Source organism: Lithobates pipiens, unplaced genomic scaffold, assembly GCF_037356315.1.
Source record: "Lithobates pipiens isolate NorthernLeopardFrog02 unplaced genomic scaffold, aLitPip1_a1.2 Scaffold_13, whole genome shotgun sequence".
Lineage (NCBI taxonomy): Eukaryota > Metazoa > Chordata > Amphibia > Anura > Ranidae > Lithobates > Lithobates pipiens.
The window spans coordinates 11,758,189-11,770,431 of record NW_027507718.1 but is presented as its reverse complement, the minus strand read 5'-3'; the positions used below and the strand labels follow the sequence as shown (position 1 = coordinate 11,770,431).

At 40.9% G+C, this 12,243-nt stretch overlaps 1 protein-coding gene across 4 annotated transcripts in view; it reads left to right on the top strand.

The window, feature by feature from the left end:
• NAA35 (N-alpha-acetyltransferase 35, NatC auxiliary subunit) overlaps nt 1-12,243 on the top strand; it is a 114,828-nt gene that overhangs the window by 65,560 nt on the left and 37,025 nt on the right. For all 4 annotated transcript variants that reach the window (XR_013272138.1, XM_077474838.1, XM_077474840.1 and 1 more), the window contains 6 exons: nt 74-140; nt 220-263; nt 1,991-2,041; nt 5,175-5,258; nt 5,348-5,462; nt 9,262-9,440. Coding sequence is in view for 3 of the 4 variants with exons in the window: in XM_077474838.1 (XP_077330964.1) it covers nt 74-140; nt 220-263; nt 1,991-2,041; nt 5,175-5,258; nt 5,348-5,462; nt 9,262-9,440 (540 nt within the window). In the remaining variant the exon portion in view is untranslated. The remainder of the gene's footprint in view (nt 1-73; nt 141-219; nt 264-1,990; nt 2,042-5,174; nt 5,259-5,347; nt 5,463-9,261; nt 9,441-12,243) is intronic.

Below are 12,243 nucleotides of genomic sequence, written 5' to 3'. Positions count from 1 at the left end.
TCATCTTTGAGCCAAATAGTCAGTGTATCATGAAGGAACTTCACAAGTTCTGTAAATCTTTTTTATCTTTTAGGAAGACTTCCAGTCTATGACATATGGATTTAAAATGGCCAACAGTGTGACAGATCTCAGAGTTACAGGTGATGCATATATATATATTATGTACTATATGCACAAAAATTTCTTTCCACACCATTGACTCTGGAATTGCATCTTTAGGAATGTTAAAAGATGTTGAAGATGACTTACAGAGGAGAGTAAAGGTATGTTTGACATGCATGAATTCAACTTGGAGGCACCATATGCTGGCATTACAAATGTTGTGTTAGATTGTAATTGCCATTTTGTGGGCATCACTATTGGGTAGTTCAAGCAGAGCTTTTTTTTTTTTTTTTTTTGCCCTTTTCTGCAGGGAGCTCATTTATCTTTGTGTGTGTGTGTGTTTTTTTTTTTCCCCTGGCATTCTCCTGACTTTCCTTCTCATCATAGAGGGGCCTAGTGACAGCGATTTGTTTTGGCCAATGTCTGGTGCCATGGACAAGAGCTGTCAATCAAAACTCATTAGCTGTTTGTACCAAGCAGCAGCGGGATCAAAGTAGTGGGGGGCATGCTTATGAACATGCTAGCTCAGCATCCACACCACCTATAAATAAGGGACAATATGCTACTTTATTATTATTATGCAGGATTTATATAGCGCCAAAAGTTTACACAGTGCTTTACAATGTATAGGGGGGGGGGGCAACACAATTGCGGTACAGTTCAATACAAAAGGTACAGGGGGACCCTGCTCGTAGAGCTTACATTCTAAAGGGAGGGTATGGTACAAAAGGTATTAGCTGCAGAGAATGATTTGATGTGGGTGTGGGATAGGCATCCCTGAATAAATGAGTTTTCAGGGATCTCCTAAAGGTGGACAGGGTAGGGGCTGATCAGATATACTGGGGCAGGGAGTTCCAGAGGATGGGAGAGGTAGTGCTACATGCACTTTGTCCTTTATGAGACTGAAGAAACATAAATGTTTTTATGGTGAGAATTCTTCTAAATGCTAATATACTATTAAAGTGGGACCCTTTATTCCTAGTTTGGGATATGGTCAGGATGGGTTAGAACATCTGTCAAATGTTCTATTGCTGTCTGTGAAATTTTGGCTCTGTGTCCGTACTACTCCTCTCATCAGAACAAGAAACTGAAGGAAAATCTAACATTTTGGCATCCCCTAAACAAAAGGGTAGAGGAGAAATCTCCTCTGGTGGACACCTGTTTGACAACTGTCTAAGGTGGGATTTCATCATAATTCTGTGTTTTCAGGACAAATTGAGAATTCACTTATTAGGATATGGGCAGTAGTAATATCCTGACACTTCTAACTTTCCCTCATAATATTCATGATTAGCAAAAATATTTTAGCTGTATTTCCACTGACAAACCTAGGACCTTATTTTACCTCATTAGTATTTTTTTAGATCCACAAAGCAGATATTCAAAATCATTGCTTTTGCCATTACTTCTTATTAAAGAAGAATTGGGTTCATGTTTAAATATGCAGAGTCTTCTAATTTTGGCATTCACAACCAAGTGCTACTTTTGACATGGAAAATAATAAAGACATCAGATGACAGTCCATTCTTGTCATTTTCTTTGCTTAGCTGTGTACATGTATAAAATGTGGCATTATATAAATGTCTTTCCTCTGATGCCTTTTATACAATTTTCCTGAGTGGTAGGTAAAAAAAAGCTGCAACACAATGACATTTTTGTGCTGGAATCTTAATCCTATAGTCGGCGTGTGGGGCAAGATTACTGCGTGGAGGGGTGTGGATATAAAGCTACAGTTGAATTGTGGTTAGTCAGTGTGCTTGTTACAACTGCGTTCTTGTAGGCTATAACGTTTTTCTTGGCGAAAAATCCATGTTTCTGTTACATGTTGCCTAACCTCAAAATGCCTTTTGTGTAGCAATAATATCAATCTGCAACTTGCCTGTTTCAGAGTACCAGAATAAGGCAAGGAGAGACAAGAGACCCAGAAGTGGAGCTTGAGGTAAAACTATTTCTAGATATGTTCTTTTGGTTCTTTATGCATTTTCTGGTGTTGTGTCATGAAATGCAGAGCATGATCCCCCTCTCTTCGGAGACTGGGCCGCAGGGCAGTTTTGCAACATAACTACCCCAAATACACCTCCGAGACGACCACTGCCTGGCTAAAGAAGCTGAGGGTAAAGGTGATGGACTGGCAAAGCATGTCTTTCAGACCTAAACCCTATTGAGCATCTGTGGGGCAGCCACAAATGGAAGGTGGAGGAGTGCAAGGTCTAAAACATCCACCAGCTCTGTGATGTCATCATGGAGGCGTGGAAGAGGACTCCAGTGGCAACCTGTGAAGCTCTGGGGAACTCCATGCCCAAGAGGGTTAAGGCAGTTCTGGAAAATAGTGGTTGCCACACAAAATAGTGACATTTTGGGCCCAATTTGGACATTTTCACTCAGGGGTGTACTTTTGTTTCCTGCGGTTTAGGCATTAATGGCTGTGTTGAGTTATTTTGAGGGGACAGCACATTTACACTGTTATAAAAGCTGTACATTCACTACTTTACATTGTAGCGAAGTGTTGTATCTTCAGTGTCACGTGAAGAGATATAATAAAATATGTGAGGGGTGTACTCACTTTTGCGCTATTTTTAGCAGCGCTTTACCGTCGTCTTTGCTGCTGTTTTTGCCCGCTAGCGGAGCACTTTTAACACCTGCTTGCGGCCGAAAGGGTTAAAATGACCCGCAAAGTGCCACTGCAGCAGTGCTTTGCTGGCAGTTCGGCGCTGCCCGTTCATTTCAATGGTTAGGGGCGGTTTAGCAGCGGTGTATACACCTCTCCTTCTCCACTCCAAAGATGCTGCTTGAAGTTTAACGTCCTTCCAGTGCATCGCCTCAGCGTGAAAGCACTTGGGCTTTCACACTGAGACTGCAGGGGAGCCATTTTTCAAGCACTATTTTTAGCCCAAAAGCGTCTGAAAAATGCCCCAGTGTGAAAAGGGGTCTAACTAATAACTGCACAGCCACTAGGATATACGGACACTCATCTGAGGCAGCATTCCAGCTCATAAAGTAGATGCTAATTTTAATGTCTGAACAAAGATGCAGAAGATGAACACATTGTCAGGGGAATTGTGTGGATGATGATACTGTAATTTATTTTAATACAAAAAACCTTTAAGTACATTTTTCCTAATCGATATCCAGCTGTCACATGATCCAGATCTTTCCCAGCCTGTCTGCAGGAAACATAAGCAGGAGGAGCTTCTAGTGCAAGTTACAGGATTCAAAATAAAAAAAATCAATAAGAAACCTTTGGAATACAGATTAAAAATAAGATCAATAAACTGTTTTAAATTGTCATATAAATAAATATTTGAAGCCAAGCCTAGCTTTTCTGGCAATAACATGGTGTGGGCAGATTTATGCTAGGCACAGGCTGTGTCTCACCCCTCCAGCCTTTTCCTTAGAATAAGGGCCCTTTCTCACTGATGGCGTTTTTATGCATCTTTCCAGGAGCCTATGCCTATGCTCTCTGCTTTTATGCCTGCTGTCTCTCATGCCAGCTGTCCCCCTCCCCTCCGGTGATGGCAATGCTCCAGAAATGGATACTCCCTAACCAGACTATTCTTAACTTGGAGCACGGGTCTCTAACCTACGGCCCGTGGGCCAGATGTGGCCCTTTGCCTTAATCTAGCTCTTGGGGCACTATTCCTCCAAACTGATAACAGGCACTCTCTCTCCCACTGACACCACCGGTGTAATGTTTTTTTACTCCCACTGGCCCCAAGCCTATGGCATGGTTTATGCCCACTTATACCAGGGCATAAATTGTACTTCCACTGGCCAAAATCTGGCCCCCCTAAAGTTTAAAGGGCAGTAAACTGGCCCGTTTTGTTTTGAAAGTTTGGAGACCTCTGACTTGGAGCATCATGAAACTACAATTTCCCAAGACAAATGTCAGAAGTCAAAAATCAGAGATACTTTCTTCGTTCCTCAGCTCTAGAGGATCATGATTTCAACTGTTAGAACAATGACAGGGAACTTACAACTGTACATCAGCTCAAACTAAAAAAAGAACGCATTATACAAATCTATAAATAGGTGTGTATATGATGCGTTTGTTAAGTTCTGGCTTCGGTAGGGTTTACTGACTTGTCCATTGGGGCACACACGGGAAGTCTTTTGCCTTTGTTATCCTACTGAATACAGAAGGATGCTTGGAAACTGTAAGCCCCCCAGGGCAATTTCTCCATTTTAATCAAGACATTTCTACATTTCTTCTTTTCCTGGAGTGCTTTCCATGCCTTTAAAATTAAGTTTCTGATGGTTTCTAAGCCATGGGGGGGTTAAGTCTGAGGAACTTTGTGCTGACATCTCCTAGGTTGAGTGTCTCTGTGCTCCCTTTCCTGCCATTCAGCATCAAGGAAGCGTCTTCCCTCTGCTGCTCCACAAGGCTGAAAAATCTGATCTCACGTCTATTCCTACTGCCCTCCTACAGTGACTTTGGTAATCTCTGGCTATAGAACAAGCTACCAGCTTTCTGGATTTCATAAGTGCTTGAGGCAATGCTTCGTACCTGGGGCTTAGTTGCCTTACCACTATGCAGTCGCAACATGTCTGTTTCTTGACACTTTGGGGGCGGTCCTGTACCTTTTTGAAGGAACCAGCATCTGGAATCCTGTTGCCCTATGATTTTAAGGGTCTTGGTCATCAGAGTCCTTCCTGTTAGCCAGGGCCTCTACTATAGTCAAAGGCTTTGTAGTCAAGATACCCAGTTTCTGGCTGGTTCTGACAGCAGAGGATCGAAGTGTACTACTCTCTCACTTCCTGCTTTCACAGGAGACACTGAGCGCAGTGGGAGGCATAGGCACCTGTTGCTGTCAGTCAAATGCTTGAGTGTGGGGGGCATGGCTTACCAGTACTCAGCAGGAGGAGGGAGGAGCAAACGGCACTGGGTGGAGACTGCAAGAAGGGGAGGTAAGGCACTTGCACAGAACAGGTAAGTATTACCTCTTCCCTTCTTTTTTTTTCACAAAAATCTGCCCTAATATCACTTTAAAGTTCCTTTTTTATTTCTGCCTGGGATGCTGTGCTCGATTTTACATATTTTCCATTTATTCTTCTGTTTGTATTTGCTTTTCCAGCACCAGCAATGCTTGGCAGTATTTAGCAGAGTAAAGTTTACCCGAATTCTACTGACTGTCCTTATAGCTTTTACCAAAAAAGAGGTAAGTCTGTTTATATTTGTGTTTTTAGGTCTGTGGCAATATTGTGTACATTCATTTATTTTTATTTTTTTATTATTCCTGTTGTCTAGACAAGTGCGGTGGTAGAAGCATCAAAGCTAATTAGCCAAGCTGCTGATCTCCTCTCTGCTATTCAAAACTCACTTTCACTTGGCATCCAAGCTCAGAACGATACCACAAAAGGCGGTGAGAATGCTTATGTCAAATGTACAATTTGTCAAGTTAAACTATGCCTGCTTCTGGAGGATGACTTGTAATTTCTAAAGGATGATATAATTGAGGCGTCTGCCATTTTGCCAATTTAGTGCGAAGTGACAGCGCTATGTAAAGAACACAACCCCAATTTTTATTTTGTAGAATACGTTGAATGTGAAATTTTATAGATTGACCATAGTGAACAGTATGTTCTCTTCTCTGCATCATTAATATACAGTTCAGAGGGCTTAGCTTTAGAGCAGAAGTTGCTGCTTTGCAAAGATGGCTACACGCTTTACAGTCTGATTTTCCAGTATTAATCTGAAACTATTTGATATAAGGGGCTGCTTAAGTTGAATTGAACAGCTTGTTTAGGTAGACCGTTGTAATACTCCAGAAAGCAGTGTAGCTAGACTGACCTCAACAAAATTCAACATGGCTGAAACAGTTCCTAAGATGCTAAAAACTTAAAATATGCAGCGTGTATGTGTGGCTTCCCTGTCTCTTGTTAATTTCACTGAAGAAGGCAACTTTCACACTGGGGCCACCCGTACATTAGCGCTAAAGCGCAGCTCGTTTTAACAGAGCTTTAAGGCCACTAGCAGGATGATTTTAACCCCTGCTAGCAGCCAAAGAAGGGGTTCAAAGCGCTCCTAAACTCCCACAAGCGTACCACCCTAGTGTGATAAGTCACACTGAAATTAATGGGAGGTGGTTTACAGGCGCTATTTCAAGCGCTAAAATGCCTGAAAACCGCCTCAGGGTAAAAGGGGCCGAACACTCTGAGTTATACAGAATTAGATGAAACCTGGCATCCCTTGCTTCCCTAGAGACAAAAATATCTGCTTTAACTAGATGGTGCTGTGGGTATAACAAGCATATGATCCTCAACACCAATAGGAAAACTACATTCTAGAGATGCTGAGATGCCAGAATTCACATAACTCCCTTCCTTCGTTTCCCCAGAGTGAAGCCATGACTCATATGCTGACAACTAATTATTCTGGTTGTTGCGTTTGCCGGGGAACTTATTTGCATATTGAGGACTTATAGGCATATCTCAAAGGTACAAAGCATTTTTTACTACAATGTATTTGCACAGCATGGTCAAATGTATATTCTTTCTCAGTTAAGTTCAGAGCTATTTTTATTATGCAGGATTTATATAGCCCCAACAGTTTGCACAGCTCTTTACAATATAATGGGGAAAAGTACAATTACAACACCATTCAATATAGAAGTAATAGGATGGCCCGCCTTGAGTAGTTCTCATTTGTATTGCATTACACAGTTGTCAGCAAGAGGCTTTTCTAATGATAATAAGCAGTTAAATAAAATGCAAAATCTTTTTCACATACTCAAATTATTTGTAACTATAAAAAAAAAAAGTTCAAATCCATCAGAAAAATAAGTTGATGTCAATAAGTTGATTACACCACAAATCTTATGTACACAATCCGAATTTTGGTCGGAAAAAGCTCTGATGGTTTTCCTGGCGGAATTCCGATGGGATTTCGCTCAAGCTGTCTTGCATAGACACGGTCACACCAAATTCCGACCGTCAAGAACATGGTGACTTACAACACGTACGATGGGACTAGAAAAGAAGTTCAATACTCAGTAGCCAATAGCTTCCATATTGTAGTTGAATCTGAGCATGCGTGAGTTTTTGTGTCAGAATTGCATACACAGGATCGGAACATGCTCTCAAATTTTTGCTGGCGGGAATTCGGCAAGCTAAATTCCAATGGAGCATACACACGGTCGCATTTTCTGATGAAAAGCTCTCATCGCAATTTTGCTGGCCGACATTCCGGTCACGTGTAAGCGGCTTTAGTCCAGGCATTGGAATCCAAGAGTAATAAAACGCCTTTTTGCTGCCTTTGGTGCTGCTCCTTGCAAGATTGAGGAAATCTACAAATTACATACAAACAAGAAGAGCGCACACTAAGCGCAGTAGAGTTAAAAGCTTTAATGTACAGATGGAAATTGGCCATTCACTACATTTTTAAATAGAAAATGCATGTACTCAAAGATCCCAGCACAACACCCCAGAGCAATGGACGTGGCTATGGGTTTTGGAGGACCTCAGGCTTGACAAAGGTGGTCCTTTTGAAATGTGTAGCTACACCCACTGCTTCGCCCACATGTGACCTCATCCAAGAGCACCCCCTGTAACACACTGTGCTTGTGTACAGAGTTCTGGTCTAACCTTCAGCTGCAGCTATTCCTCCCTCTGACAGCACTGCTATCCAGGACTGCAAGCGTGAACACAGGTGTCCCATGCTGGGAGTTTTAAGTACATGCTTTCTATTTCAATTTTGTAAGTGACCAATTTGCATTCGATTTTAACATTAAAGCTTTTAAATCTACTGCACTTAGTGTGTGCTCTATTTTTTATTTTTTTTAAGCAGTTAAATATCCTTTTATGTAGGCAGAATTTGGGTTATTAATACATCAGAATAATGTACTGACAAAATTTGTAGCGCTGGTTTACAACGCATATGAAACGATGAATAGTTCTCACATATTGAGTGGCAGTTACATTTGCTTCAAGTGTTTTTTGTTTTCTGCCTTCCCAAACAATTAGCTCCCTGGATTCAACCTATTGCCTACATACAATGGAGACCAGTACTATATTCACTGATAAGTACATTTTGTTAAACTGCAGTTGTTTACACAGCTTTACATACAAGACCGGAATAGTTATGTATGCCACTGCATTTATACCTCAACTAGATTTTTATGCATATGGGAGTGAAAAAAAATTTCTTTACGTTTTTAATAATTTTTCTTCACTGGCACATTGTTAATTTTATAGGAATGTTTTGTGTACCACATTGTGCTTCATATACAAAGTGTTTTTATTGGTGTTATTGCCCACAGTGGCAGCTAGATTCTTCCCTTTTACTGTATGTATACTGTGTGTGTAGGTTGTTGGACATCTTAAAGAACTAACCACAGATCTACTGTGTGTGTAGGATGCCTCAAATTCTTCTCTCTTCATGGAATCCTAGACAAACTCAATGTTTGAGATCAGGGCTTTGTGGTGCCAAAACATCACTTCAAGGACTCCTTGTTCTTCCTTATACTGAAGATAGTTCTTAATGACATTGGGTGTATGTTTTGGGCCATTGTCTTCCTGCAGAATATATTGCGGTCCAATCACCACCTCCCTGATGGTACAGCATGATGGATAAATATCAGCTTGTATTTCTCAGCATTGAGGACACCATTGATCCTGACCGAATCCCCACCTCCATTTGCAGAAATGCAGCCCCAAACTTGGCTGAGCACTGCTTCTACAGTCCTAAGTGTTCCCTGATCAATGATGTCCTCAATTCTGAGAAATACAGGCAGATGTATATCCACCATGCCATATCATCAGGGAGGGGTGTAATTGGTCCCAAATGCATTCTGCAGCAGGACAATGACCTCCAACATATATAGCCAGTGTCATTAAGAACTATCTTCAGCGTAAAGAACGAGTCCTGGAAGTGATCTCAACATCATGGTCTGCCTGGGATTACAAGAAAAGGCAGAAGGGTTTGAGCAAGGGTCTCAAACTGGTGGCCCTCCAGCTACCTGCCGAGTTCCTTCAAAAACGTTGTGCAAGTGTACCTAGAAGAACTGATGCTAGTTGAAAGCCAAACCTACTTTACAGAATTTCTTCACACCTGTGAGAAAAAAAAAATATATAATTTTTTTTTTCTTTTCATAATTGGGAAATTAGGATTGAGAAGTTTATACATTTTGTATATTGAATCCAACAAACTGCTATCATTTTTAGATCATCCAATTATGATGGGATTTGAGCCTCTGGTCAACCAACGTTTACTTCCACCAACATTTCCACGCTACGCAAAAATAATTAAAAAGGAAGAAATGGTGACTTATTTTTATAAACTAATAGATCGGATAAAAACTGTGTGTGAAGTTGTCAATTTGTCAAACCTTCACAGTATTTTGGTAAGTTCTCATGTTTTTTATTTAAGAATTTCCTATATTTTCTGAACTGAAAAAATTAAATATTGAAAATGGGAACCTATGCAGATTATAAGCTGCTTTTATTTTTATTCTATCTTTTTTTTTTTTTTTTTTCTCATTCGATGAAGCACAATCTAAACAAAACACAAAATAGCAAACATTCCGTCTTTAAATAAGATCACATGTGCCCATAAAGTCCTTCACCGATGTGCCGTGCTCTTAACATTTCCTCTTGACTTCTAAAATCCCATCCAGGTGTCACATGCATTCACCATGTGCTCATATCACACTGAAAAGGCTCACAATAGGAGCATAATGTGTATAGGAGCAGGAGCCACATTGGTGAAATATCACTGTGGAGATGTGGATGCATTGGCCATGACTGATGTTAAGTTTTCAACATGGCACCTGGAAGAAGAGCAGAGATCTATTAGCCCATGGTGGGGCAAAAAGGGTATTATGACCTTTTAACATATTATTGGGGTCAATAAAAGAAGGTGAGCGTGTTATATGCGCACATGGTGATTGCATGTGACAATTGGATGGATTTCTTAGATGTCAAGAGGAAATATTAAGAGCATGACATATTGGTGGAGGACTTGTGATAGTAAATATTCAGTCTTTAACCACTTGCCTCCCAGCCTATAGCAGAATGATGGCCGGGCGGTGGTTATTCCGACTGGGCGTCATATGACGTCCAGCAGGATAACTGCCTCCGCACGCCCGTGGGGGCACGCATTGTAGCTATCGGTGGTGCGGCGTGTCAGTCTGACACACTGCTACACCGATCTCGGTAAAGCTCCTCAGATGGAGGCTCTTAACCACGTGGTCAGCCATGTCCAATCGCAGCGGATTACGATGTAAACGGGAAGAGCTGTTGATCGGCTTTTCCTCACTCGCGTCTGACAGACACGAGTAGAGGAGAGACGATAGGCTGCTCTCCTGACGGGCGTCTGCGCTGATTGTTTATCAGTGCAGCCCCCCCCCCCCCCCCCCCCCCCCGTGGATGACCACCAGGGAAGCCCCCCAACATGTGGATGGTCAGGTATGTCCCCCATGGTCACCAGGGATGCCACAACATGCCCAATATATGCCAATCGGTGCCCACAAATACTGACTGGCATCATTATGAATGCTTGCTAGATCAGTGATGCCCAGCAATGCCACCTGTCAGTGCCCACTGAGTGCCAATCAGTGCCACCTACGAGTGCTCATTATCAGTCCTGCCTTATCAGTGCCCATCATTGAAGGAGAAAACCCAGTTATTTACAATCTTTTATAACAAAAACAAAGTAAAAAAAAAAATTCTACATTTTTGGTCTCTTTATTTATTGCGCAAAAAATAAAAACCCCAGCAGTGATCAAAATACCACCAAAAGAAAGCTCTATTGGTGGGAACAAAATGGTAAAAAATTTGTTTGGGTGCAGTGTAACATGACCATGCAATTGTCATTCAAAGTGCGACAGCGCTGAAAGCTTAAAATTGGCTTGGGCAGGAAGGGGGGCGTAAGTGCCCGGTATTGAAGTGTTTAAATAATGTTTTGTTTATTTTGCGCTACATCTAATGTACAGTATATGTATAAGGAGGTGTAGTGAAAAGCATTGGTTGATATTTTAGCAGTAATCACAATTGTGGTTATATTGTAGACTACTGAGCTGATCACAATTTGTTTTTTGTTTTTTTGTATATCCTGTACTCTTGTTGCCTATAGACGAGAGTGGTCTTTTCCCTTTTTTTTTTTTATCCTAATGCTGCCTCCTGGTTTTGTCTTAGTGTGGCCAGGCCTGCAATTGTGGACACTGGCGATTGTGTAGTGCAGTCATTTAAATCACTTAGTGTTACTAAACCCAAAATCTTTTTAATTTAAATTGGATTTTTTTTATTTAAAAAAAAAATCCTATCTAAAGATAGTTTTATATTTAAGATATATTAATAATTTGGCTTAATCATCATGAAATGGAGCTTAGTTATGTAGCATGAGGCTGTGTATTCTGCAATATTTAAATTTTTGGTAAACTCATTCAATGAATCCAAGCTCCAAGATAACATGCACTGCATTGATGCATTCACACAATTTTACAGCAACTATGAGATAAAACAAAGTTCAGGAATATTCCTTTTATACCATTGTTTTGGAAATCTATGTACACTATAATACACAACATTGAAAAAAAAATGCATCTGTGCCTGGCTCGAAGTGTGAGGAGGAAGGACAAGCAGTAAAACATGAAAGTGAAACTTTCTAAGCAGTTTATAAATCTTGTGATCTTTCTGTACATAGCTTGAAGTGCTTTAGTTCTCCCTTAAGGAGCAAAATGGCAGCAGGCCGTAAAAGAGACCCAGTTTAGGAATATTTACTAACCGGACCGCTTATTATTCTAAAAAGGAAACCTTCATTTTGTTTGCAAGTAAAGATTCTAACTGCCAGCAAGTATAAATCCTTACATTTAAAGAGAACCTGTCATATCAGATCAATCATGGCAGCACCTGTTAGTGGGCATCCACTCACCTGCTGCCTCCACGTCCCTCACCTTGTGTCACTGCCGCATCACCAGCCGCCCCATTAAAGTAAATGGGACTGGTGAGTCAACAGCGGGTCAGAAGGAGCCGCTACAGAACAGATGAGTTGCTCTTGAAAAATTGATTTAAATCAAGCCTTTTTACTAGTGATGTAAATCAAATCCACCCTGCTATATATGGTCTCCCACAGTACACAGAATATGAAAATGTCTTTATTTTAGTAAATATAAACTGATAAATACCTTTTCTCATCAACAGTATATA